General features: G+C 50.5%; 7 protein-coding genes across 7 annotated transcripts; 3 read left to right on the forward strand and 4 right to left on the reverse strand.

Moving 5' to 3' along the window:
• Positions 1 to 5,429: 5,429 nt before the first annotated feature.
• Positions 5,430 to 11,283, forward strand: T069G_08814 (kinesin motor domain-containing protein; the record flags this gene model as incomplete). The annotated part of the gene is made up of 7 exons (XM_056176024.1): positions 5,430 to 5,601; positions 5,750 to 6,067; positions 6,172 to 6,215; positions 6,291 to 6,797; positions 6,876 to 7,992; positions 8,041 to 10,649; positions 10,741 to 11,283. 7 exons carry the CDS (start codon positions 5,430 to 5,432, stop codon positions 11,281 to 11,283), a joined length of 5,310 nt encoding a protein of 1,769 aa, XP_056026973.1.
• A 1,582-nt stretch (positions 11,284 to 12,865) lies between these two features.
• On the forward strand, positions 12,866 to 13,461 carry T069G_08815 (6-O-methylguanine DNA methyltransferase, DNA binding domain-containing protein; the record flags this gene model as incomplete). Its single annotated transcript, XM_056176025.1, has 3 exons — positions 12,866 to 12,980; positions 13,101 to 13,224; positions 13,320 to 13,461. 3 exons carry the CDS (start codon positions 12,866 to 12,868, stop codon positions 13,459 to 13,461), a joined length of 381 nt encoding a protein of 126 aa, XP_056026974.1.
• A 306-nt stretch (positions 13,462 to 13,767) lies between these two features.
• T069G_08816 (major intrinsic protein domain-containing protein) lies at positions 13,768 to 14,759 on the reverse strand (the record flags this gene model as incomplete). Its single annotated transcript, XM_056176026.1, has 2 exons — positions 13,768 to 14,415; positions 14,499 to 14,759. 2 exons carry the CDS (start codon positions 14,757 to 14,759, stop codon positions 13,768 to 13,770), a joined length of 909 nt encoding a protein of 302 aa, XP_056026975.1.
• A 2,641-nt stretch (positions 14,760 to 17,400) lies between these two features.
• T069G_08817 (las17-binding protein actin regulator domain-containing protein) lies at positions 17,401 to 19,339 on the reverse strand (the record flags this gene model as incomplete). The annotated part of the gene is made up of 2 exons (XM_056176027.1): positions 17,401 to 18,437; positions 18,502 to 19,339. 2 exons carry the CDS (start codon positions 19,337 to 19,339, stop codon positions 17,401 to 17,403), a joined length of 1,875 nt encoding a protein of 624 aa, XP_056026976.1.
• A 745-nt stretch (positions 19,340 to 20,084) lies between these two features.
• T069G_08818 (serine hydrolase (FSH1) domain-containing protein) lies at positions 20,085 to 20,879 on the reverse strand (the record flags this gene model as incomplete). The annotated part of the gene is made up of 1 exon (XM_056176028.1): positions 20,085 to 20,879. One exon carries the CDS (start codon positions 20,877 to 20,879, stop codon positions 20,085 to 20,087), a length of 795 nt encoding a protein of 264 aa, XP_056026977.1.
• Positions 20,880 to 21,488: 609 nt separating this feature from the next.
• Positions 21,489 to 23,051, reverse strand: T069G_08819 (uncharacterized protein; the record flags this gene model as incomplete). Its single annotated transcript, XM_056176029.1, has 4 exons — positions 21,489 to 22,120; positions 22,189 to 22,362; positions 22,479 to 22,806; positions 22,884 to 23,051. 4 exons carry the CDS (start codon positions 23,049 to 23,051, stop codon positions 21,489 to 21,491), a joined length of 1,302 nt encoding a protein of 433 aa, XP_056026978.1.
• A 1,820-nt stretch (positions 23,052 to 24,871) lies between these two features.
• T069G_08820 (major facilitator superfamily domain-containing protein) lies at positions 24,872 to 26,873 on the forward strand (the record flags this gene model as incomplete). The annotated part of the gene is made up of 7 exons (XM_056176030.1): positions 24,872 to 25,071; positions 25,148 to 25,227; positions 25,292 to 25,419; positions 25,486 to 25,801; positions 25,877 to 26,210; positions 26,302 to 26,449; positions 26,523 to 26,873. The coding sequence occupies 7 exons, from the start codon at positions 24,872 to 24,874 to the stop codon at positions 26,871 to 26,873; spliced, it is 1,557 nt and encodes a 518-aa protein (XP_056026979.1).
• Between the last annotated feature and the right edge of the window lie 194 nt (positions 26,874 to 27,067).

Genomic DNA, 27,067 nt, shown 5'->3' on the forward strand with positions numbered 1-27,067 from the left:
GGGCATTGGTTGTTGAGCCTGTCTAGAGAGGTGGAAGAGGAAAAGTTATTTTTGGAGACAAGAAGTTTTGGGGTTCTCGTAGAAAGGCGACGCGAGTGGACGCGTCGGCAAGTGCCAGGTGGCTGCATTTTTGGCTGCCAGTTGGCAGAGTTTATCACGACAACCGCGACGCTCAACTACATGGTAAGTTCAGATGCTATGTTTAGCTTGCTATTCACTCAGTACCCGACTTCGGGCAAATGCCATTCGTTGTCGTCCTCTTCCAATTATAATATCTGAGCTCTTTGACTTAATCTGTTCAACCAAGTCATCGTTTGCCAGAAGCCTCACTTGTATGACGAGATAGAAGTATGGTTCGATATCCAATGCAGGGAATTCCATCTGGTTCACTCGCATCTCTGATAGCAGCGCACGGCCTTGAGATCGATGTGCCCCATCCTGGAACAAGTGCTGGCAAATCATCGTCATAAGGCTCCTATGTTAGATATTATATTGTTCAAATGTCGATGAAGATGGCAAGTCTATCGTAAAGACTAAGATATGGTTGTGTTTATTTAGAAGAGCACCTCTGGTAGATTTATACAATTGACTACTCTGCTAATACTGAGTTAAATACTGAAAACATGCCTAGTGCTCTTCTTGCCGAATAGATGTCTTTTTGCCTACTTTCTCTTAATACTATTAATCTTTCTGCAGCATCTGCTATTGGATTTGGGCATGGGATGACGGATACACGTAGGTAGATACCTGTAGTTTACCTGAAGGTTGGATACACCACCGTATAGATACATGTACCTCAAAGTTTCCATGTTGTTTTGTTGGTTGGGTAAACAATCCAGGCAATCGACAATAGATCGTAGGCTTCTTATGAGTTTTCTGAACGCAAAATACAAGTTCCATCGCTTTTTTGCCGATGCAATAGTCTGCTCCAGGCTTTTGGTCCCTGATTCTTTACAAGCTTGTCCAACTGGTCCATCGTTCTCGGGTAACAGCATTCATGGTCTAGGAGCGAATTGACTTTCCTTCCTATATGTAAGTACTAGGTACTACTTGAAAACAGCACAAAAAAAATTCTTCTCAGATTCTAGTTGTTTTAAACAATAGAAATACGGTCACTTTTTGAGATTAGGGCCACTGAGAGGAATAGTTGTTAAGCACAAGCATACAAGTTAATGACTAAAGTAATATACAACATCTAGCTCGATCAGTGCTCGCACCAGTCATTCTCTCCACAAATAGCATGATGCCGATCTATTACAGGCTTTTAATCCTCACGATGATTCTTCAAAGGTTGGAATCATGGCATTTTGCAATCTGGAAGAGGCTGGCTAATCCGAGTTATCTCATTGAATACAGCCATGTTGCGCAGAGTATGGCGGACTGATGACATGAGGCTTGAAGTCCTACTGCTGCTCGCATTGAGCGAAGAAGTGGCCGTCGAGTGAACCGAACCGGTGAGCCAACGAAGACGGCTCCCGATCATCTGAAATCATTTACTATGTTCCCAACCTACGTAACGCAGATTGCCTGTCTCTTTGACCGTGCACGTATTCACCTGTCATTGTATTTGCAGCACCGATTCATCTGAGACATTTCGACGCTTGGCGAAAATGCTTTCTCGAGGACCCAATCTCCGCCCAGCTCGATCGCTCCGGCACCTCCATTCTGACAAATGGTGATTGGATCAGCTGTCCAATTCACTGTGGAGGCTTAATTGCTTGTGTATCTACTAATAGCAATGAGGCTAATTACATCTAGTGTGTGGTATCCGCATCTTACAACGGTGATACCGATCTTCATTTACCTAGGTATACAAGGGTTCACCCCAATATTGCTCCAAATACGAATCACGCAAGAGATGTGCATCTACTATTACAGCGCCGTTTGGTACATACGGTATACAGAACAACCTCGTCGCTTTCGTTTTACTTTGAATTTGTTTTTCTTTCCTTTGAAGGTGCACCTCATACTCATCAATCGCAAAATTCCGTCTTGGTACAGGGTAGCACAACGCCTCCCAAAACAGGCACGTACAAAAACCAACCGAAGATCTGGGCATACACACGATCTCTTTCACCACTAGCCGACGACGCATGTTGCACTGCCTACAATTATTGCAACTACCTACAGCATTTACTCGCCTTTTGCCGGTGATTAATTGTCAGGTAAATGGGATGGAATTAATTTACGGCAGATGGCAAAGCTGGGGCTGCTAGGCTGCCACAGATACAGGTGGCGGACTCTGTACGAGTTGATTGTGATTGTGTAGTCCGAAAATATATCCCCATACGGACTCTACGGAGCACACGACAGGCATCGTGATGTTGACCCCTGGGCCTGCAATGCCTGGCGCGGCGAAGATCGACATGTGGTCGGCGTTATGGTTAATTGCTTGCAAAACGCTGACCGTTTACTAAATGGTGATGATGTGACGAGCAATTCCTGCAAGGCAAAGCCCCGTGATAATCAACACGGTGCAGTGCAATGCAATGCTGTATGTCTGTAGATTAGGTGCCAAACATCGGATACGATACGCGTGTTGCTGCCATTTGTTGATGGGTGATTGGATTGACCAACGGAGCGTGGCGCTTTTCGCATAACAAAGGGCGCCAATGTGAAACGGCGTGCAGGATGCATATAATGTACGAGTAATATAACACCAGAGACAACCTCGACGAGCACAAAGGCGGCAAAACGAGTGAACGAATGACGGCAGCGGCGGAAGTGGGAGTAGCAAGCAGCCAGCAAATGAGAGCAACTGGCCCGCCACCCTTGTCTGGTTCCTCATCTTATTCACCACCATGTAATCCGTGCTCCGTCCGCACTTGCAGACGAGGCGAGGTTGTTGTGCGGAGTTTTGGGGCTCCAATACGGCCACTGGGTGGGTGAGACATGTGCAGCAATCGGCAGCGACTACAGATATTGGGTGCCCAAAGCTTCGGGGGATAATTTGACCTGTCAAACGCCATTTCTGTAGTAGGGACAGCCAGTCCACAGGGACGGGGGGATCTAGTTGAGCTGAGAGATATCAAGGCCCGTTGCATCAAGAAGGGAGGGAATATGAAGCTTGCTTGTTCCACGCCGTCGAGGAATCAAGGAACGGAACCCAAGCAAGGGAAATGAAATGACCGATTGTCGACTAAAGAGTAGCAATCACACGCTAGCACATGCCATCCCGTCGACTCGTGTCCCACTCAGCTTCACATCATCAGTCAGCCTTGTACGACCTTTCTTTGTCAATCGCGCGCGCATGTGGCCGCATCGTGGAGAAGGACAACGGACACTTTTTTTTCCCGTTCGTTTTTCTTCGGTTATCGCCATGTCCTAATTTCCAGACTCCACGGGCCAGCCAGACTTGGGTAACAGATGGACAGACAGGGGGAGAGAGATAGAGAGCGGAAGAGAGAGAGAAGAGAGTGAAAAAAAAAAAAGCCTGCAATTCGTTCTGTTGCTTGTTGTTTCGGATTTTGACGGAGCACGGAGCGCCGGCAGGTACCTGTGACGCCGTAGCGGTACGGAGCTCCAGCACTCGCACAAGTCCAGGTACTCGTCCCCTGTTACCCATGGACCCGGCTGCGAGGCTGCTAAGCCAAAGAAAGAAAAAGCTCAGGAACAAGCGAGAACTAGAAGCTCGTTTTTGTGCAAATGGATCGATGATGGATCAGGGCCAAACAGCCACAGAATGTCCTCTTTTCTCTCCGATCACAGGCGAGCTGCTCAGGGCCTGCGGTGGCTTGGCAGGTGGCTAGTGCGAGCCGGGGCCTCAATAGGACTAGCGCATTCCGCTTAGCGCTGGGATCCCCTGGCTCTTGGCTGTTTTAGGCACAGGCGGGCGCTGGCAATTTCAGGGGTTCTGGACGATGCTGCAAGTACCTGGCCGTACCGATTTGGCTCTGTGTCTCGGTGCTCGAGGCGCTGAAATCGCGCTGCTGTCGAGGTACCGGTACCAACGAGCGTAGCACGGGGCGCTGCCTTACCAATCCATCCTCCTGCGAGCTATTTCGCGGTGGCTTTTTAGGGGTTTGTGACAATTTGCGCTGCGTGCTGGCGACTGGACTGGATTGGGCAGAGCCTTGCCACGGATCAAATTGATTAGGTGCACGTTGTTGTTAGGCTAGTTGGCTAGGTTAGGGGACATGGAGTTGAGATGATGTGCGCATTTTAGGGGCTTGTCAATCACTTTTAGCAGCTGGAGGCAGCTACTGGCAATGGTCTGGTGCTCTGGAACTGCTGGCCGTAGGTGCTAAACACCACTAAGCAGCTACCTGTCGGGTGTTTTCTTCCCTCTTCGATCGACCTCGCCTCAGTCTATCGAATATTCCCCCCTAGCTAGCAAACACCAGCTTCTCCCCCCTTTTAATATCGGGTCGAAAAAACACCACACGTCTCGTCTTCTTCACTCCACCTTCGCAGGCACGATTCCGCCCCATTTCATTCATTCTCTTGTCTCGTCTCGTTCTGTTCTGCAAGGACACTGAGCTGGGCCAATCCAATCCTGCCTGTGCCAAGGTATCTTACCGTGCTGGAGAATTGCCATCGTGCGAGCAGCATCCATTCATCAATTCTCGCCCCAGTCCAGCCCGTTTGCAAGGTCTGGCGCCTTTGTTTAATTAGGTACGGGATAGCAAAATCCACCCGTTCAAGGGCCCTGCCGTCTCCATCGCCATACCCAGCTCTGACATGCCTTTTTGATAGGCGAACAAGGACCCCCCGAGACCCCCATCGCGACCACTCATCGTGCAACCGCAATATCCCCACGAAGCCGGCCGTCGAATCAGTGTCAGCCTGGCCATGCATTGCCTGTACTCGTACATACGCACATCCCAACTATTCAGGTTCCAGTAGCTCTGTCCGACATACACACACACACCACACGTGTACTGTACATACACACCCGCATACCATCTTGTATCTCTACCAGTACGAGTTCATGCACCGGCATCCCGTCTCCACCGGCCAGTGAGGCGCGCAGATTGGATCATAGCAAAGACAAGGGGAGAGAGACCACAAGACACAGAGAGAGAGGGACGAAAAAAGAAAGAAAAAAGAGAATCAGCAAACTATTACGACTACTGCTTGTTCTGGTAGCGAGCAACGATCGGCACGGTTCTCTTGAGAAACCGTTCGTTGATCCTCCGTCTCTGTCTCTGACCATCGTCGTTCCTTTTCTCCCCCCCTCAGGACATCGTCAGCACACTCTTTTTTTCCCTCGCCTCAATTTCTTTCCCAATTCGCTCGTTTTCCCCGTTCCAGCGCTGCTCGTGTTCGCGGCCTGGGTCATTCACCTGCTGTCGCTTGTGCGCGTTTGCGCCGGCTTGTGCGCGCCGTCGACACGGGCCCCTACCTGAGAACAGGTATTCTGGACTGGAGCGACTGGAGCTTCGCTGCCTCGGTGACATCTGGCTCCGCTTCGCTTCGCATCTTCCGCCATGGCCACTTCTCCGCCAGACTCGCCATCGCCAGCGCATAAGCTTCAGCGTCCCCTGAGCGCGATTGCTACTCGTCCTCAACCAAGGAGCACCAGTCGGTTGAGTATGAACAGCAAGCAAGGCGGCGAGAGCAGAGCCTCTGATGAGGACAATCGGACGGCTGTCCGTGTCGGTACGCATTTTCGCCCTCTTTCCAAGCACCAAATCCTCCAAAGACGTTGGTACACTGTCTCGTGAACTTCGACGTCTCCCGGGCTAGTGCTGATTTCATGATTTTTTTTGGATGAGCTGACATGACCATTTTATCTTTACTCTCGCAGCCGTCAGAGTGCGACCGGCGTTGAATCCAGAAGATCCAGGATATGACCTGATACCGCAGCGCTTCCAGCGCCCTATGGTGCACGTCACGTCCAATACGAGCCTGTCCATCGATTCCCCTCAAGGACGCAAGCTTTTCGTCTTCGATCGCGTCTTCGGCCCGGATGTTATGCAAGATGGCATCTGGGAGTACCTGACAGACAGCATCAACGCCTTTACTCAAGGATACAATGTCTCTCTCCTTGCCTACGGCCAGTCCGGTGCTGGCAAATCATATACCATGGGCACGGCAAGTGCGACAGAAAATCCAGACGATATGGGTATGGAACTTCTTTTTGCCTGTCTACTAACAGCAGCAGATTCTATGCGCAAGCTGCATTGCGCTCGTCATCCTGCGTAGCTAATCCATTGTGCTCTCATTTAGGTGTTATCCCACGAGCAGCCGCTGCCCTGTTCGAAAAGCTGGATGTACAGAAAGGAGTTGTGAATAATGGCACAATGAAGAGCGCTAGTAGCTTCAGATCTCCTCGAGGATATGGCCAGCAAAACAACCTGGGCGACCGAAACTGGGCATTGACGGCCACCTATGTCGAAATCTACAACGAGACCCTCCGAGATCTTCTGGTTGCCGATACCACGCCGCTAAATGATCGAACCTCAGTTGCAATCCGAGAAGATGTCAAGGGCAATATCATTCTCACAGGCCTGCACCAGGTCGACATTACCTGCGTCGACGACCTTCTCAACGCCCTCGCCTTTGGCTCCTCCATTCGCCAGACCGATGCTACTGCCATCAACGCCAAATCCTCCCGTTCCCACGCCGTCTTCTCCCTCAACCTGGTCCAGCGCAAGAACAAGTTTTCAAATTCCGACAAGCGCCACTCCATGCCCTTGGAAGCCATGAGTGGCCAGGACATATCCGTCACCACCGATAGCAAGCTGCACTTTGTCGATTTGGCCGGTAGTGAAAGACTGAAGAACACGGGTGCTCAGGGCGAGCGTGCAAAGGAAGGAATATCCATCAACGCCGGATTGGCTGCCCTGGGAAAAGTCATCAGCCAGCTTTCGTCGCGAAACGCGGGCGCCCATGTCTCTTATCGCGATTCCAAACTCACGCGACTCCTGCAGGACTCGCTCGGTGGCAACGCAATTACTTACATGATTGCTTGTGTTACGCCGCCGGAATTTCATCTTAGCGAGACGCTCAACACCGTTCAATATGCACAGCGCGCCCGTGCTATCCAGTCCAAGCCTCGAATCCAGCAGGTCGAAGAAGGGGATAAGAATGCCATCATTGAGCGGCTCAAGGCCGAGGTGGCCTTTTTGCGCGAACAAATTCGCAGTGCCAACGGGCAAGGCGACCTCCCCCCACGCAGCGCCAACAGATCTAGCGAAAGATCAGAGAGACAAAACGAACGGGAAGCAGAGCTTCAGAACCAGCTGCTTGATCTCCAGGAAAACTATGGCACCCTGAACAACCGCCATGCTCGCTTGATTGCGGAAATGGCCAAGGCCCGAGAAAGCGAGCACCAGCACCATCTCCAGTTGGACGAGCTCCAGGAAGAAAACGCTACCGATCGCTTGAACCGCTCAAACTCATTTGCTCAGTCGGTTGAACAGGTTGTTCTCGAATACGAGAAGACTATCCAGACGCTCGAACAGTCCTTGTCCAAGACACGAACCACTTTGTCGAACACGGAAACAAATCTTCTCGAGAAAGAAACCAAGTGTGCCTATGTCGAGACTATCAACTCCCAGTTGCAGTCTCGTATTCAGAAGCTCATGGACCGCGAAGCCAGCACCGAAAGCTACCTCCATGACTTGGAGGCTAAGCTAGATGGCCACAGCACCGGTGAGGAGAAGAACTCGGCCATTATTGTTGAGTTGCGTAAAGAGATTACCCGCATCCGTGAGAACGAGTCTGCTTCGGAAGATTACATTTCGACGCTCGAGGAGCGACTTGCCGAGGCGGATCAGGATGCTGAACTTATGCAACGAGAGATCGAGCGTCTTGAGCAGGTCATTGAAAGACAGCGGAGTCTAGGCAAGCTGGACGCTTTGCTTCACGAGCTCGACCATGTTGACGAGTCTAAATTGCGTGACTCAGACGATAGCACGAAGGCGGAGTCCGCAGACGGTCATGACCGCCAACTGGCCCAAGACAAAGATCAAGAGAATGAAATCGAAGAAGCAACATCAAAGCTCGCCCCTGTTGTGGAAAACGACGAGGACGCTGTTATTGCCGGTGATTCTGTGCCAAAAGCCTCCGAGAACCAGCCCGTCGATGAGGCAGCTACAAACCAGGCCTTTGCACAGTCCAAATTCGTGGCAGACAAGCTGGAGTTGGTCACCCGAGAGCTCTTTGACCTTCGGACTGAGCACGAGACTACCGTTCATGACTATGGTAGACTGCATGCCAAGTACGAAGAGGCGATGCGAAAGATGTCAGAGCTCCAGGATACTATTGACGAAGCTCGCTACCCTGATCGACTCCGCCATTCCATCATTTCCGTCGACGCCGCCACCGAGACTCGCCCCGAGTCATTCCAGTCTGTTCAGACAAGCTACGCCAAGGATGATATCCGATCTTCGGCCCACCGATCGCTCTCCTCTGAGCTTTCGTCAGTCATGGACTCGCCCATTACGGCTGATACCACACACCTTGATCTGGAATCTGAAGACGACACGGCTACGGCTAAGCCCGCAGCGTCAGTTGAAGATCTGACCAGAGAGCTCGCACAACATGTCGAGCTGCATGAACAGCATGGACAGGACGAGCTGGAGGAGCAGACCGAACATGTCGAGCAGCACGAACAGCTCGAGTCGAAAGAGCAGCCCGAGTATGTCGAGAAGACCGAGGACGTCGCCGAACATGAACACGTACAGCCAGTTGAGCTGAAGGAGCCAATTGAGCTGAAAGCGCAGGTCGAGCACAAGGAGTTGGCTGAGCCTGTGGAGCTCGTCGAGTCTAAGGAGGTGGTCGAACCCAAGGAGCACGTTGAGCATGTTGAGCAGGTTCAGGCTCAGGAGGCTCAGCAGTTTGAATTCTTTGTTCAGCATGACGATGCCGAAATCCAGGTGCCTGCCGAGCAATACGAGCAAGCCGACCGGACCGAACAAAATGAACAGCTTGCCATGGAGCTTGAGAGACTCAGAGTCTTGGCCGAGGAAAAAGAAAATGCCGAAAGGGAATTGGCCGTGAAATACGCCCAGCTGGAACTCAAGCACAACGAGACTCTGGATATGGTCGAGGAGCTCAAGACCGAAGTTACCAAAGCCCGAACTGTCGACAACGGCCCCCGCGTAATCCGCCGAAAGTCGAGCCAGAATCTTCTTGGCGTGGATCGTGCTCAGCGATCATTCGTCTACTTGAGAAATCTTGCAGCTGAAAACTTTGAAGGAAGGCCAGAGACAATGCAGTCATTTGAGCTGAACCTCAACTCAGCCATGCACGAGCTTCAATCTCGCAGTGAACGAATCCAAGAGTTGGAATCCGACGTTGCTGCGGCCAAGAAGGAGATGGAGAGCAAAATGGCCATCATCTCGGGCCTGGCGCGTGAGCGCTCTAGCTTGAAAGCCTCGCCTGTTGACATGTCGATGGTCGCTACCCTCCGAGGCCAACTTGAGCAGAGCGAGAGGCAACTCTATGATCTTCGTGAGGCCCATGCTGTGCGTGAGCGAGAGTTGACGAGCGAAGTCGAGGTCCTCCGCAAGTCTGTCGCATCTACTCCTACCCGAGAGTTCATGCCGAGTGACGAGGAAGAGGCTGACGTTCCATACAATGAAAGAGTGTCTACGCTGCAGGCAGAGCTGGCTGGCTGGGAGAACAAGCATCACGCTGCTCTGGTATCTATGAGAAGCACCGAGAAGGAGATGCAAGCGACCATCCAACAGCTGGAGGCCCAGGTCGATGCTGCCAACGCCCAGCTGGCCGAATCTCAATCCCGAGCCGCCGCCGAAAAGGATGCCGATGCTGAAGAGGCCAAGAAAGAAGTTGTCAAGCAACAAGAGCTCATTGAGTTCCTACGCCAAGAAATCGACGAGTACAAGGCTGTTATCAGCAGCAACAACGCCAAGGTGGCAGAGCTTGAGTCTCTCCATCTCTCCGCTCGAGCGGCAATGGACGACATGTCCAAGATTCACAGCTCAGTTACAGCTGAGACAACCGCCCGCCACCAGGAACTTTCCGCCAAGCTTGAGGAGCTGATTGCTAGCCACGAAGATGCCACAAAGGCGCACCAGGAAGAGATGGACGCGCTCAAGCAGAGCCACGCCCGAGAACTTGCTGAACTGAAGGACCACGAACAGACTAGCTATGAGAAGCAGGTAGAGGTGCTTATGACTGAACACTCAGAAGCCATTTTCAGGCTGGAAACAGACCTTGCTCAGTCAAGGGACGAACTGACAAGAGTTGCGACTCAAATCGCCGCTGTCTTTGGTGCAGAGATGCCACTGGAGAAGTTGGGCGAGCGTATTGAGGCTCTCGTTGCCAACCAAAATGCCGTCGAAGCAGAGCGCAAGAAGATGGGAGAGCTTACATCTCATGTCACGGAACTATCAAACATCAATGAATCTCTCGTCCGGGATCTTGAGGGAGTGAAGACGGCGATTGCAGGCCTGCTTCCTGGCGGCACAGAGGCCAAGGCTGGTCCTCTGGTAGATCAGCTTGCCGCAGTCAAGGCCAAGGTGGAAGACCTCGATGGCCGCAACAAGAAGAACTCTCGTCTCATCGAAGAGCTCGAAGAACAGCTGCAACACAACTTTGATGAGGTGCAGGTGACCAATAACCGCCTGAGCTCGCTGCAGTCTGAGCGTAACGCCCAGCTTGACGAGGCGTTGTCCTCTCGAATCAAGCTACAAACCGAGCTTGAAACAGTCCGCGAGGAATATGCTGCCCTCCAAGTAAGTCGTCACACCCCTCCATCCCCTCTCCTCGTTATATCGAAACTGTGGGTCATATTATGGATAAACCTAGCTAACCACGGATGAATAGATCAAGTACAACGAAATGGCCAATGGAGATGTCAAGCGATCCAACTCCAACTCGACAATCCGCAAGAGCTCCTCACACAACTCTCTACCATCGCCACCTCCTTCCGTCCCTCTGCCACCTCTGCCCAACGGTGCGCCCAGCTCTCCTACTTCGACACGCCCCCCAAGCAAGGACAACTTCAACATTTCTCAAGTCACCGAGGATCAAGAAGCCCGCATTCGTGCTATTGAGAAGCACCTCAGCGCCGAGCGCCAACTTACTCAGACTCTAGAAGAGGCTCTAGGCGACCTGGAGAAGCAATCTAAGAAGGTCAAGGCAGACTGCGATGCTTGGAAGAAGCGTGCTCAGGAGCTCGAGGCCGAGGTAAAGGAGCTGAAGGAGAAGTCGTCCGACCAGTCACAGGACAACCGATACAGCATGCAAGCGGTAGAGGAGGAGCGAAAGAAGAGACAGGCGGCAGAGGCAGCCCGAAAGCAGCTGGAGGAGAGAATGCAGGCCATCAGCAAGAACAAGAAGAAGAAGGGCAGCCTGAACTGCTTCTAAGCGTGACGCTCATGGACAAATGCAGCTGTATGTGGGCACTGCAGGACTATACCCCAACTCTTTGCGCCTCGCAGGAACTCACTGCCCCTTACAACAACTCGCTTTGGATGTTTTTTTCTTGACGCTTCATTCTGACGGGACCTCATTCTTGTCAAGTTTTCATGAATTTCTTCTCTCCGACTCATGATTCTTTCTCCTATCCGGTGCATTTGCCTCGGGGGAGAAAAAAGCATTGATATCTTATCTCTTGGTATTGCCTGTTTGTTTTTATTTCTTGATTTGGTTTCATTCGGCGCAGCCAGGAGTTATTGTGACCCTCTTACTTTTTTTTTTCTCATCCTCTGTTCGAAACGTCTACTTTATTCTTGTTTTTTTTTTTCTGGAGCGAGCAAACTACAATGTCATTTCACCGTGTTAAATGACAAGTTGTATGTCATGATGCGCGTTGTTTTACTCTATTTATTTGTTTTTTTTCAACTTTTTCTTCTGGTTGTCCTACTGTATAGTGTAGGCGAGGTGGTTATTATTCGATTTTGATGATACTGGCTTCGTGCGAGTTGTTGTTTAACGCCGAGAGGGGGAGCTGTAAAAACACGACGAGAAAGGAGGGGAACTGCATGGAGTCGATTGATGGCCATGTTATGAGACTCGGAGTTGATGTGATGGATTGGACCTTGTAGATTATTATATGTATACTCTGTAGATGGCTTTTCTTGTTTGAAGTGCTGAATGTGAGATGCGCCCCAATGTGGCACGGGTTCTTTTTATCATTTGTGTTATTGTGTTGTTGTCATCGTTGTGAACTTTTTATTTTACGTTGGGATTATATGGATCTCCATGTTTAGGCTGTGTGTAGGGTTGTAGAGTTTCTTGAATGATGGAGGTTTGCTGGTTGGATTTATAATGTAGTGTTTGAAGCGAGATGAATGATTCCTAAGCAATTCTCCCGTTGCGGTCGGTGGGGAAGAGTCATGTTTATGGGGTATGATTTAGTGATGGTTTATAGATTGAAGCATTGTGCAGGAGCGGTTGATGTTATATATATTGAGATAATTGTAGGACACATATTTTCTGCTTGTTTGGATGATATGAAGCTAATCTGGGGACTGAGCAACATGTTTGGTCAAGATGGCTTCAATTGTGAGGAGTGCCTTGCTTGCACTGTTCAAAGGCGGCAGCTTGAAAGAGGTCTCGTCATCTAGCATTTCAGGTTTCAATAATTCCAAGCTAGAAATACCTGTTCATCCTAGAGCTAGAATTAACACTGACAAGACAAAATATGTTGTTTTTTTACGACTATTATCTAGTGGTTAAGTATAGACTTCATATTTCTCTCTGTTGCAATAGCATTATTAGGTACTTGGCTAATGATCGCTGCAATGCCTCTGACGCTGCAAGTCTGTTACAAAGCTCCGAGCCCCACCAAATTCTTCTGTCACTGATTCACGCCCTTTGCCAACTTCTCCCTTTCACCGACTCAAGCAATCTCACTTCTCATCCATCGTTTGCTTTAAAAAGCCATTGTTTCTATTTATGTGCTGTATGTGATTTTATACACTCGTTTTGTCCTTCAGGAGAGAACATGGCGCGGTCGGACGAAGCCCAGGCGTTCTTCCATGCGGTTTACTCTGCCGCTCAGCAAATTCCGTATGGAAAGGTGACGACTTATGCGCACATTGCTTACCTCGTCGGCACTCGTACGTAATTTTCCTGGATGCACAATTGGGAGGATTTTTTCTCTATCTTCTCAATTGGATTTACTGCTTGTGATGTATTGGTGATGGAAATGCTGATGAGGAATGTGAGGGGGACAATAGCGCAGCGGCCGAGACAAGTGGGCGTTTGTATGAAGCATTTGCCTCATGACGAGGACGCCGTGTTTAACAGCTCGAATGTGCCGTGGCAGAGGGTGATTAATTCCAAGGGAGCGGTATCACCGAGGTGAGTTCTTTTTTTTGTATAGTGATACTTGTTCTTGTCGAACAGATGAATTTATTTGTCTTGTAATGCGGTCTCATGAACGCTAATGTTTTTAGATCACAACCCTCGGGTGCCGCCAATCAGGCTGTTGAGCTGCAAAGGGAAGGCGTTGAAGTGACTCGGACTGCTATGGGAGAGTATACGGTCGACCTGGAGGTGTACGGGTGGTTTCCAGAGGAATTGGCCGAGGAAGAGTGAAGAGGGTAACAGGTACCCATCAAGGAAGAGATGAGTACGGTGTAATTCACTGGTGAATCATGACAGCACAATTAATTGACAGTATAGATTGTAGATTACAAATGTATACATATGCAATATGATATATGAAGTGTACAAATTTTGCTTTTCAGTTGCTTTGCAGCATAATGGGCTTCCTCGCAGAGGAAACATGCAGCCTATTCCTACACGCCCATGTCCATGTTCATCCGTTATTCATGTTGAATACATAATCATGAGATTTTACAGCATTCTGTTTGACATCCGCCATACGGTCATTTGACCATCTTATACGGCCTGGAATCCTTGCGGTGCGGAGGAGGTCTGAGCCACTCCACTGTCTCGTGGCTCCGACGGTACGTGCTCCTTTGCTCCGTTAGTGCTGTTGCTGTACTGTCTGTCACCCGTAGGGATGGTGAAACCTGCAGGTGTCTTCTTAACAGTGCTGTCGTCATCCTGACCGGGGTTGGCAGTGTGATACTCTAGCCACTTGAGAATGGTGTAAACGGCAAAGGCAAGAAGAGAGCCCAAGAACGGCCCAACCCAGTAGATCCACTGGTAACCCGTGAAGTCAGTGACGACAGCCGGGCCAAACGATCGGGCTGGGTTGATGCCGGTGCCGGTGAAGTTTGTGCCGCAAATGTGGGCGATGAAGACGGCGAGGCCAATGCCCAGGGGCGCCAAGAACGTGGCTCGGTGCTTTTCCACGGCGAGGAAGTAGACGGTGATGACGAGCTGTGCTGTGAGGAACATTTCGATAAAGAGGCCGCGGGAGATGCTGGTGCCGGAAGCGAGCTTGTTGGCTACCAGCAGAGGACCGGGTAGGAGGGCATCGGTGACTGCTGCGGCAGCAATGCCGGCGACGATTTGGGTGGGAAAGATGAGGAGACCACGGAGCGGCTTGACTGCGCCAACTAGAACGAGACCAAGTGTGACCTTGTAGCTGGAATTAATACATAATCTTATGAAAACGGGGAAAGTATTGCAAAGTGTTGCATAATGAGAGATTCGGCACTTACAGCAGGGTTGAACATGCCGCCCGTCACTCTGTAAAAGACCCATACATTGACGGCCAGTGCAGCTCCGAAAGAAGAAGCAACGTATAAGAGCGAAAAGGGAAACAGAGGTGCGTCGGGGTTTGTTGGATCATTGTTGTCAAGTGCGGCCTGGGTGCCGATGAAGGACATCAGGAGAAACATGAAGGTTCCGCAGAACTCGCCAAAGACGACGACAATCTCATTGCGGATAGGTTCGCGCGGAGGGGCGTATTGACGATGCATGCTGGGCAGTTTCTCGTCGTGGTTTGCCTATCCAGGAAGTGAGTGATGGATGTCCTTGGTGAGTATCGTATACTTGGGATAATAAGAGGGAACACGAGGAGAGAGCTGGGAATTCTATATATACTGCACAGTCTTGTATGATACGGGTTGACAGGCTACCTATAACAACAAGATTTGCCACAGTGACCTCTCGACAACTCTTTTATTCTTCCTCGACCCTTAATCCTTTGCACTTGCACATTCTTCTCTGAGCTAATCCCGCTCCCACATGTGGAGCTTTCTGACGACGGCATCTCAGCTAGATAAGGTGCAGAGGCCGGTCCTGATTGAGTTTGAAAGCCACAAAAGGGCTTTTCTCATGAATGGAGACTACGGGTGCTATCCCGGAATCAGTCAACGGCACACAAGTATCTGACGGGGCCAAGGCCGGGAGGGCTTTTGTATTTACGCCAGTTTTGTCAAGGTATCTATTTGAACGAAACGCCTAGTATTCTATATGTATATAGCCCATTTTCAAGAATTCCAGCAAGAATTCCAGCCTTATGAAGGCTGGTATGAAGGCTGCTAGCTTGTGTGGAAGTTTCTATTGAGACCCAAGCCTCTTGCATAACAACTCGCAATCGATCGTGGGTTACGGTCTCTTGTGGATAGGTATTTTGAATCCAACCTGTCACTCAGTTCTATATGTGTTTAATAAGGTCAAGGCTAGGTATAAAGGACGGCCAATCGGTAACTAGAGTACTGTGGACATCCAGTTCCTCAAGGGTATTAGCAGTAGTGTACATGTAGGCAGATGCGTTATCTTATAGTGGACTGGATACATGTATATTCGGACTCAGCCGAGTATCAACGTTACAATTCTATTATAATAACCGGCTTTAGTTATCGAACTACATTCCGTTCCCTAGAATTCGGAAGGACTTTTGTATGCGTCACTGAAAATGTAACACCAGAGCCCCCAACCTCTCTTCTGTATTTTCTTAATACTAATACCCACTGGATCAAACTTTTCACCAGCTTTTTTTAGTTACCTCAAGCTCTCTTGTGGATGCCCGGCGAAACCCAGATCTCGTTAGGCTAAAAGGCCGTAGCCTATTGTGCCAGAGTTCAGTCGCGATGTTTTACTGCCAAAGCCAGCTGAAGCTGACGATTCTTCTTACTAACTGACCAATGGGTGGTTTATCGGGCGACTGTGGCGTTGTTAGTCCAGCTGCCATCACGCGTGGCAAATACAATAAGAACCCACGTTCTAACCAGGTGCATCCGGAGCTGAAGAGGCCGAATGCGGCGCCGGTTTGCTGGAGCAATCATTGACGGAGATGGCAACGGCTGTGGCGCATGGAGGGATTCGAGGTGGCTGGCGATTGCGGCCACAAGATTCAAGTTCGCGCTCTGCCAAGGAGCTCGTGTCCTCCCTCGGTCTAAGTACTTGGTCCTAAGTGACGATTGGCCTGAGTGAAGCACGTTGAGAAACGGAGAGCGAGGTAGCGATACAGGAGAGTAGATGGCATCCCCTCTCCGCAGAGATGCCCAGCCCAAGCATCGTATTTTACAATCGGTGGTTGCACTACTAGTGCACCATGACTAACTAGACGCAATATGAGTGCCAATACAACCCAGACAGCACTTTTTTTAAAGCAACCAAATTTGCCCACGATATGGAGTATAGAGTTGACATATGCAGAACACATGGAGTCGCCGTGCCCACTCTTGGTGCCAAACATGCAGCTTACACGGCAAAGGACCCTCACTGAAGCTGAACTTTGATGGCCCGTCTGATCTGACTACACCCGAAACGTCGTCGGGGGGAAACTGGTAAACGGCATAAGTAGCTCGGCTCAATTGTGGGCGAGCCCAGCTGGGATTGTTTTTCCCCCAAGCGCCTCGCACGAGCTGGAGACGCCGCATCCGTGTTTAAGGTTTTGTGCCAGGCGCAGCCACAACCAGCCCGAGGATTCCGGTTCGTGATGATCCCGCGGTTCGGATGCTTGGGTGAACCCGACTCTCTAGATGTGTTTGACCTGACGATCCCCACGGGCAGTAGTAAAATAAAACGGTCACCCGAAGAAGAGCTAAGCTGGAGTGGTGGGAGACAGGACCCTGAGATGCTGAGTCGCGGATCACGGATATCTGTAGAGGCTGAGACATTGGCTTCAACATCCTGGATCCTTGAGAGGCAGCTCATAGATGCAAAATATGAATGATGTAACCTTAGGGGTTGAATGGTCATTGCGAGCTTGGTAGAGGGTGAGCGGGAGACGGCGTCGGCGAAGACCGCAAAGCCATTCCTGACAATGACAAGATCTCACAGAAGATCAGGCAATTAAAGTTTTGTTTTGTTTCTCCCCAAGCGAAGAAAAAGAGACCCGTTCGTGATGGGACCTCCCATAGGCCAATAATGGTTCTGCATAGGACGGCAGAGGGAAGCCTCATAGACGCGGTGGCGCCGCGCCTCTTACCTTTACATAGGAATACATATGAGGATGAGAAGGACTCTACTAAGATCGTCAATGTCATACACGGGTGAATGATGATGGAGTTTTTGTAAAAACCGTTATTATATTATTCAAGCTCATCTTGGTCATCATTCCTTCATTACTCGTGAAAACCTATCAAAATCTATCCCGCCTCCTTCAAGCGTTCAAGCGTACTTGATGTCGCCATCGATGGGACGGGGTCCACTGTCTGCATACGAGGGAGGGGGAGGAACATATGGGTAGCTCTGTTGCTCGGCTGAATGTCCTTGTGCTTGTCCTTGTTGAGGATAGCTGCCTTGAGGAGCTGGTTGTTGGTGGTGCCCTGGACTCGGAGGCGGCAGCTGCTGCTCGTGGGATGATGCCTGCAAGACACCAGCCTCGGCCCCCCTTAGGACGCTGAATAGCGTTTGGGCTCCAGCAGGCCACATTCCTGGGGGGCCTTGGGATGGGACTTGGCCCTTTAGGATTTGGTCCACGGAAACGGTTTGTCCGTAGAACGCAGCATTGGCATCCTTGCGTTCGGCTACGACAGTGCCGTCAACTCGGATCCCGGCATAGAAGCCCCGCGACTTGACATATGAAAAGACGGGCTTGGTTGCGCTGGCGCTGAGGCTCCGCCGGTGGCTCTTCTTGTCTGCCGCTTCGGGTGGCTGCAAGCTCTGCTGCTGCTGCGACTGTTGGTCCTGCCCTTGTCCTTGTCCTTGTGACGATGGAGGCCGTCCGTCGTCTCTGGCCGTCTTTGCATCCAGGGATGTGCCAAACTCAACCGCCGCACCAGCACCGTAAGGGCCAGCCACTACGGCTAAATCGCTGCCCAGGCTAACGCGAGTGTTGGTGAAGGCGGCAAGGGCCTCTCTGTTGTTGATTACACAGACACAGTCGTAGATATCGAGGCCGATCTGGAACCCTCCGCCGACAGAGTGCAGCTGGATGCCCGAAGGAGGACTCCAGCTGCCATCAGGTAGTCGCGCAATGAGTATTCCCGATCCTGTTGCACCAGATATCTGGAAGCCGGCGCGGAGGGTGGTGAAGATGGCAAGCCCAACGGCCTTGGAGATGATCTTGGGAGGGATCGTGACAATGACGCGGTTCTTGGGCTTCTCCTTTGTAGGGTCGATGACTCTGTCGGTCGACTCTCTCGCGTTGGGATCGGTCGAGGTGGGCACCGAAGTGGCAGCAGGATCGGCATAGACTCCCTTTTCTAAATACACGATTGAGTGAGCAACGATCCTGTGGAAACCAAACTAACAGAGGAACAAACTTACTGCAGAACGCCTTGAGTATTGTCGCAGCCTTTTCACACTCCTTGTCCAGCGTCTCAGGAAGGAAGCTCTGGCTGCCGAGCTTATGCGCAATGCTGTTGATGGGCGCTGCGGCCTTCATGCCAAAAGCAGAGAGGCGTTCACTCCAACCAGACTTGTGATGTCCCTGTTGTTCATCGCCAGATCCGTGCTGTGGAGATGGGGGCGCATGTTGCTGCTGGTGTTGCTGGTACTGCTGCTGGCCGTCTGCTTGAGGCTGATATCCCGCAGGACTCGGAGGTTCGTTGAAATTGTTCGATGGCGCCGGCGCAAAGACGGGGTTCGCAGGATTGTACGCAGGGATGGAGTAGCTGGAGGTCTGCTGTTGTGGCACCTGAGCTTGAGGATTGTATGGTTGCTGTTGTTGGCCGTGTTGTTGTGAGAAGTCTTGAGGCGGCTGATACTGTTGCTGTTGCTGATACTGCTGCTGCTGTTGAGGTGGATAGCTCTGGGATGGTGGAGGTCCAGGGGGAGGCGGCGGGAAATGCTGCTGTTCAGTTGGCTGGTGATCCTGTTGCTGGTGTTGCTGGTGTTGATCCTGCTGGTGAGCATCGTGAGGCTGGTAGGACTGCGACTCGGGCTGCTGAGGAGGCGGCGCAAACTGAGGATATGACTGCTGCTGCTGCTGCTGCTGAGGCGGAGGAGGTCCGGGAGGAGGAGGCGGGAAATGCTGTTCCGTCTGGGGAGGATGCGACTGGTGATCTTGTTGCTGTTGTTGCTGAGTTGGCGGAGGCCCAGGAGGGGGAGGCGGGAAATACTGCTCTCCCGGAGCTTGGTTCTGGTGCGCCTCGGAGCTGGACATGGTTTCTGCAGCTTCTGATACCGGATTCAATTCTTTAGAGACAATTCGACGAGTCTATCGTTGACTCCCTTTCGGTTAAGCTTATGTAGATGCCCCTCGCAGAGTTGAGATCCAGTTGATTGCGGGGGATTCGCCAAGCGTCATGATCCCAGCTTCAGCGGGGAATCCTTGACGATCCTGAAGTAGATGACTAAGCCTGAAGATCTCATCTCGTTTTCTATTGTTGGCTGTCGAATTAGCCATGGTGATGGCGATCTGGGTATCAATTGGGATGTGATTTTCATAGGGGGCGATTACAAGGTGAGAAAGAAGAGCAAGACCCTGACAAAAGCTTGAATCTTGTGTGCGGAAATGCCCCTTGTCGTAGTACAGAGCTGGCTTGCATGATGCATGATGCATGTCATGGTCACGAAGTAAGTCAAGAAGAAGGACACATATGCTGCTAAGATGGATCGTATTCCAGTGTCCTGTATTGCTTGGATAGAACAGAATAAAAGCATCAATTTCCTTTGTATATATCCTTTCTAAACTCTTTGCCCCCTATCTATTCATATCTCTTTGGCCTAATCAAATGGCGTCTGTATTCCGCACGGCATAGCTAAAAAGCCCAGTGCGTATAAGTGCGGTGCCTCGTTCAAACGTAAAAAAATCGCCGGCTACATTGATTCAAAGAGCCCAATTTTCTCCCCATCCCTTCGCCTTGCGCCAATCCGTGGTCCCGTGTCTTTATTTTTGCTGGTCTTCACTACCAGGCATCGTCATAGTAAAACTCCATGCCAGTCCTCTCGGCCAACTGCAAGATCATGTTGACGGTTCTCTCCACGTCTCCCCGACTGATCGGTAGTCGGTGGCCCCCATCCCACTCAAATAGCTTCGCCGTCCCCTTCTTGCTATACTGGTACAGCTTCCTGTGGTTGAAAAGCGCCGGGTCTTGCAGCCCGTGAATGTGCAGCGTCGGTGTCAGCACCATGTGCGTTTCGTCTGTCGTGTCCTCTTCAGGCCAATCGGCGTAGTCGTACGACATCCTCTCGCCGGCGTGAATCAAGTGTCGCGGCTTGGTAAGTGTGCCTGTCCGGTCAATGTGTATGATGGGCCCGGGAGCGTGCATGATGACGGCGAAATGGAACTTGATGCCCGGCAGCGGCCTCTTGGAATCGTCTTCGATGTGGTCCTGAGCCCAGAGAAGACTCGACGAGATGACGCCGCCCTGGGAGAAGCCTATCAATCCCGCCCATTCGCCGGTGCCCTTGTCCGCATCTATCGCGTCTTGGAGTTGCTTTGCCATATTCTTGGACGCAATAACGGGGTCCATCTCCTCGTGGGCGTCTCTGTAGGCCAGCCACCGCTTAAATGGCGCGAGCTCGGCGAAGATGGTGGCTACAGCCGGATGCGCTTCTTCTTCCATGTGGCCATCGACAAAGACGAATCGAAACTTGTCCTTGAGCTTGCCCATGATGGCTCGGCATTGGATCTCGAAGACTTGGGCATTGACGCCCGCGCCGTGGATGCAGAGAATGCGCGGCAGACTGAGATCCTCCATTTTTGCAGTGACCGTGTGTGCTTTCTGGTGGTGAAGGAATCAATTCGGCGGTTTGAGGGCACGGGCGGTATTATATCCATGCATTTACTGCTCGTCTTACCTGCGAAGGATTAGGGGTCCATGTAGGTAATCACATGTAATGCACGAAGATGGAGCCCCGCACGCAGGGTAATGTTCCATTGCTGGTCCATGTGAGATCGGCCATTTTCTTATCATGCTGATGCGTACGAGTATTACTGCGTGAGTCATATAATGATGCTATAAACGTGGGAAGTGGAAGATGTGGCACGAGTGTTCCCTAGCCTAATTGCCCATTAAGTACGGAGTCCGAAATGGTACTACAACGAGGAGAACCATTTCGACATAGTGTCACATACTCTCGTACTCTGTAATGATGAGTCCATAAAGCTGAGCACATACTGGGTATAGAGCCTGAAAGTGCCCTGACATTATAACCTGGTATATCTCCATGAAACTACACGACGGGATAGGAAGGTAACTAAAGATCAATTGGCAGCCATTGACGAGTCACATTATTGCTAGCTAGATACCGATACCCAAACCACCATCTATTAGAATGAGAATAGTTGGCATACGCTCCCAAACCCATTAGAAAAGAGTTCCGTCTCCATCAATTAATATCGGGCTGGATCTCGTCTCCGGTCGATGCTTGGCCGCCAGTTCTCTGCCACTCTTCCAAGACCCAGCCTCCAGCAACTGAGGAAGAGAGAGGGAAACCCCCTGCGGTGCCAAGATATCATTGACGAGCTTATGCAGCTCATCCAAGAGTGCCACCGTCATAGCTCGCCATTCCACAATCACATCTCCGGTGGACGAGAAGAGCGGCAAGGCTTGGCCTGAAGCCTCAATTCCTTTGCTGAGCACTTCGGGCTTCAGCTTCAAAACCCCCATGTCGACAAACAGTCCTCCATTGCGGTATTCGGGCAGGCCGGTTCCCGTTTCAATGTTGATCCACTTCAGCTTCAAAACCTTCATAAACGGCACGGTGAGGGAATATCCAAGCCATTGAGTCAGCTTGTGGAATGGATGAATTCCGGCAGTGGGATTTTCGCTATCGCCAGACTTGTCCTGTAGCACACGAAGAGGCCATGCGTCTCCAATCGGCTGGTTGTTGATGCGTGGGCGGTTTGATGGCCAGGCAGGGAGGAGAATGCGCTGAAGGATGCTCCAGAGAGCTTCATAGTTGAGCTCCTTGTCCTTGCCATCCTTGAGTAAGTAGTCTGAAGAAGATACATTAGCATTGCTCTACTCTAGTAGAGAAGCAAACTGTATGCGAAGAAAGACTTGCCAACAAGCAGCCCAGGACGACCAGTTTCGCCGAAAATCTCCGGGATAGAAAGAAGGGACTTTCCGAAGTTGTTCAGCAGCTCAATTCGTGATGCAACACCCACCATAGGATTCTGGGGGCTGATTTGGAAGTGGTGAACGAAAGCATCTTCGGTGAGCTTGCCGAGGCCATGTCCTGTGCACTGTCAGCCGGGATGCCAATCATGCTTGTGTGTGCTATTCGTAAAGAAGAGCGGTAGGGCAAAAGAGGCAAGGCAAAAGAGGCAAAGCAAAAGAGAGGGGACAAAGTACCATCTACTGTAGACTTGTTTCCATCTGTAGCTGAACTGAAGGCTCCAGCGTTAAACATGTACAGCGAGGCTACGGCGATGCCTTCACTGCGCCCATACGCCTTGTCGCTTCCAGGCTCACGAAAGGCCCAAGTGTCGCCTGCGCCAGCATCGAGCAACACAGACACGAAGAAGAGATCAATGAGGCGGCGCGTAATTTCCACGTCGTCCACTTCGCTGTCTTGCCATACCTGGACCAAAGTCTCCAGCCGGGTGACGCCTCCGATGCTGAAATGCTCCCACCTTCCATGAGGCGGAATCTCAGCATATCGGTCTGGGCCAAAGTCTCGCTGCACTCACGCCGTTAACAATGCCGAACGTCCGAGCTTTGTCAATGAGAAAGAAGAGGTCGGCGGAATAGGCTTACCGAAATGACGCCGGCGACGAATTCTGCCGTCTCTTTCATCCGGCCCTCATCAAGCACGAAGTTGTTGAGGCCCCCATTTCGGGCCGCTTCTAAGACGATCTGTGAGCGCTCTCGGACCGCGCGGAGACTCTTGAGATAGTCAATCTCCGATGCAAGAGTAGCCGCCATTGTGAGTTTCTAAGGTTATTAACGCCTGAATCAATGTAAACTATTTGATTGTTTGAAGAAGAAAGAGCTTCAAGATGGGCACGAGACAGGATGACATGCTCCCAATGCCGACCCAACGATAAACGCAGTCTCCCAGATGCCCCGCTTAATTCTTACCCAGGACGTCTTGTCCCCCCGCAAGCCGTGGCTCGGAGCTTGCCGAGAGGCACCGGACACTGCCGTTTACTAGATACAGATCGGGTTGTTCTTTGTGAGGTAAATATACAAGGAAGCAATCGAAAGCATTGATGGGAGTTGATGGTTTTTGATGGAGAGGAGGTGTAAAAATATTGTGATGACGGGGTTGAAAGCCCAGTCGTGAATGTCTTTACATGCCTGTAATCAATGGGTGGCTGTTTTTGTGTTCAGGACTCAAAGTTTGCCATCCAGCATCCCGCGTCTCGAATTTAAAGCTGCATGTAGTGACAATACTGGGTGTTGTAAGGATATAGTCAAATCCTAGAAGGAGGTTGAGATATTAGAAGAAAGTACGGATATTTAAGAAACTGGTATCGGGATAATCTACAAGAGCTGGCTCGATGCCCGGTTCAGATCAAGTGGACTAGGCATCGTGTTCCCCGCTGACTGAGACTGTACAGCAGACTGAGCCAAGATCCACCTAAATCCATCAGCTTTCTGGGGTACAAGATTTGGTAGCAGCTAAACGAAGAAGTTTAAGAGACTTGAATCACATGAAAGGGACAATAATCTACATGAAGTTGGTATATGCATGTCTGTTATAGCAAAATGGCATCTGCTGCGTAAGCGCCCAGTGCGACCGATGGGCCTCATACCCTGAATTGCTAGTAGACTCGTCGAATTACACATGGAGGGCTTCAATTGCTATGGATGCTTGCTTCTTCATGTCAAGTATCGGATAATAGAAAAGGAAACCGGCAGAAGAAGGACTAGTGCAACCAGATGCAAGGTGGTGCATGCAACTCCTCGGAATCTTGCGAATGTCACGTCTGGGATCGCCGCTCTCGGAATAAAGCCATCCAGTGTGTTTCTAACGATGTACCACCATCTGGAAAAGGGAACATCGACTTGCCCGGGAATAGCCTCCAAAAAGACATCCCATCTAGAGCCAGAAATAGCACGGGCATCTCAACAGGGATATCAACAATTGATAACTTGCCCGATACATTCAAGCCGTGAGGAAGATAAGGATGAAACACCTCAACACAGTGGGGTACACAAAGCTGCGTGTTCATCTCCATCGGTTCGTCGCTAGTTATCAGCATCCACCATGTGTTACCCATGCAAGAAAGATAAGGGAAGATACATGCTCGTACAAGAAGAAGAAGAATGCCGCAAGACTAAAGATATCAGTCAGTGTCCGCTTCATGCTCAACCAATGCGCAGATGGGAAGCCATCAACATCCAACCCCATCTTCCAGGCTGCCCGCAAACGGATTTACTCCACGCCCTTCCCCCCTCTTCCCCAATCGCAAGATCGGCATCTCAACGCACGACCCCCCATGTAACCAATTTGATCAACTGCCGTGTTGGCACATAGCTTGTGTCTTGTGACGTCGATGCAACGCTGATCCAATTATCCAATCGTTATGTCTTAGACGGCAAAACGGCCAATGTCCGATGTACATACCGGCAACACAAACCGGCAAGACATGGCCGAGATAAAGACCATGAGATCCCTGTATCGAGCTTTTTGCTTCTGCCTTATGTTCTCCTCTTCCATTGCGCTGTGGTCGGGAGATTGCGCGTATGACCATTTTCGTGTCTTTAACTGAGAAGAGGATCCCATCGTCACAGCAATCATGAGGAGCCACGATTTGGACATCGACGATTCTCAAGTCCCCGGAACGGTTTTGCTCGTTGATGTTGGCCATACCGCAGTCACTCTGCATGCTAACAAGCAAACCGACATCATCCTCATCCCAACACCATCGAATGATGTAAACGACCCTTTGAACTGGTCGCCATGGCGGAAGCGCCAGCATCTCATTTGCCTGATTGCGTGAGTCTGTAATCCTGCATGCTATAGCTAGAAGTGAAAATTGCGACTAATAGCGTATCTGTGTCTCCCGGCCTAGCTACACTTTGTTCAATGGCATGGCATTGTCCGTAGTGTATTCCCTTTTGGTTCCACTGTCTACGGCTTTAGATGTTAGCGGTAGGACTCAAACGACTCCCATAGGATTCGAGTGCGCCTGGCTAATAGATTGTTTCGTATACAGTTAGCAACCTCAACGAAGGAACGGGATACATGTTCTTGTTATGCGGCTGGGGCCTGCTTTTCTGGCAGCCGTTCGCCCTCCAATATGGCAAACGACTCACATACCTGCTCTCTATGCTGGGCATAGTTGTAAGTGATGGATGCCTAGATGATAATAATTTCCAGTTCCCCCTCCCTTGAATCTAACATTGGTAGGCTGTCTCCGTTTGGAGTCCATATGCCAAAGGCGAGGGCCAATGGATCGCCCGCAACATCGTCGCTGGCTTTGTTGCCGCACCAATCGAAGCTCTACCAGAAACTTCTATTACGGACATTTACTTTGCCCACGAGAGAGGCACCTACATGGGATGGTATGCGTGGATTCTAGCCACTTCAAACTACTTTGCGCCCGTCATCTGCGGCTTCATCAACGACAGCATGGGCTTCAAATGGCCCTTTTACTTTATGGCCATATTCGGCGGTGGCTGCTTCGTCTTCCTTTTCTTTTTCCTTGAAGAGACAAACTATGATCGTGAGCCGTTAGAAGTCATCTACGCCGAAGATGCTCATGGAGGGTCGGTTGAAAAGACAGCCTCACCATCACCAGGCGCAACGACTGGCAACGAGAGTGACGAGGCAGCACTTCCTCAGGACGGTGTCAATAGTGTCATACTCCAAGGCACTGAAAAAACTTATTGGCAGAAGCTAGCTCTGTTTGATAAACCACGGCCATTCTTGATGCACAAGCGCGCGTGGCAGATTCTCAGATTGATTGCCTGGCCTGTCGTCTTCTACTCCGGTTTTTCATACGGCACATATCTCATCTGGTTCAATATTTTGAACGCAACAGCATCCGTTGTCCTCGGTGGCGCGCCGTACAACTTCAAGCCAAGTATCGTTGGCCTGAGCTATTTGGCCTGTTGCGTAGGCGTTGTTATTGGGTAGGTGTTGTCTTTTCTGCTCTGTTTAATTTGCTATATACGTTTATCGTCATAGCTTCATGACGGGCGACTAACGTTATCCATCTCATAGGTCTGCTTATAGTGGCATCGTCTCAGACTGGTTCGTTATAAAGCTTGCGAGACGTAATCGTGGCATTTTCGAACCTGAGCAACGTCTTTGGCTCTTCGCATTGACGACGATACTGGTACCGGCTTGCCAGATCCTCTGGGGTGTCGGAGTAAGCAGCAATTACCTTCTCAACATCCAAAAAAAAAAAAAAAAAAAAAAAAAGAAATGCTGACTCGACATAGGCCGCCCATCATGTCCACTGGTTTGGACTCATAGTTGCCATGTGTATACTCGCAGCGTGCAATACAGCTGGCATAACCTTGTCCATTGCATACCTCGTTGACTCATACCGAGAAGTGTCAGGAGATGGGTTGGCATCGTGCATTATCATTCGCAACACAATGAGTTTTGCGATAGGCTATGGCATTACACCTTGGCTAGATGGCCTGGGATTGCAGAATTGCTTCATCAGTGTTGCGTTTGTTGCGTTGGCCATTTGCGCCATATTCTTGCCATTTATCTGGTTCGGCAAAAGACTTCGTAACTTGAAACGAGAGAGCTATTGGCGAGAGGTCAAGCTTAGGAAAGAGTAATAAGACAGCACTCGATCACATAGTTAAGTGATCATGCCCTTATCTACCGTCCACTTTTGCCCATGTATGAATAAGCCATTATAGCACTCGTTATTTATATCTGATTGTCGTATGCTATACGAAGTGCAATATCGCCGGCTGTCATAAAGACTAGCTGTGGGCTTATCAGGCTTTAGAACATATAAAATTCGAGG

This window comes from Trichoderma breve, chromosome 5 (genome assembly GCF_028502605.1).
Source record: "Trichoderma breve strain T069 chromosome 5, whole genome shotgun sequence".
NCBI lineage: Eukaryota > Fungi > Ascomycota > Sordariomycetes > Hypocreales > Hypocreaceae > Trichoderma > Trichoderma breve.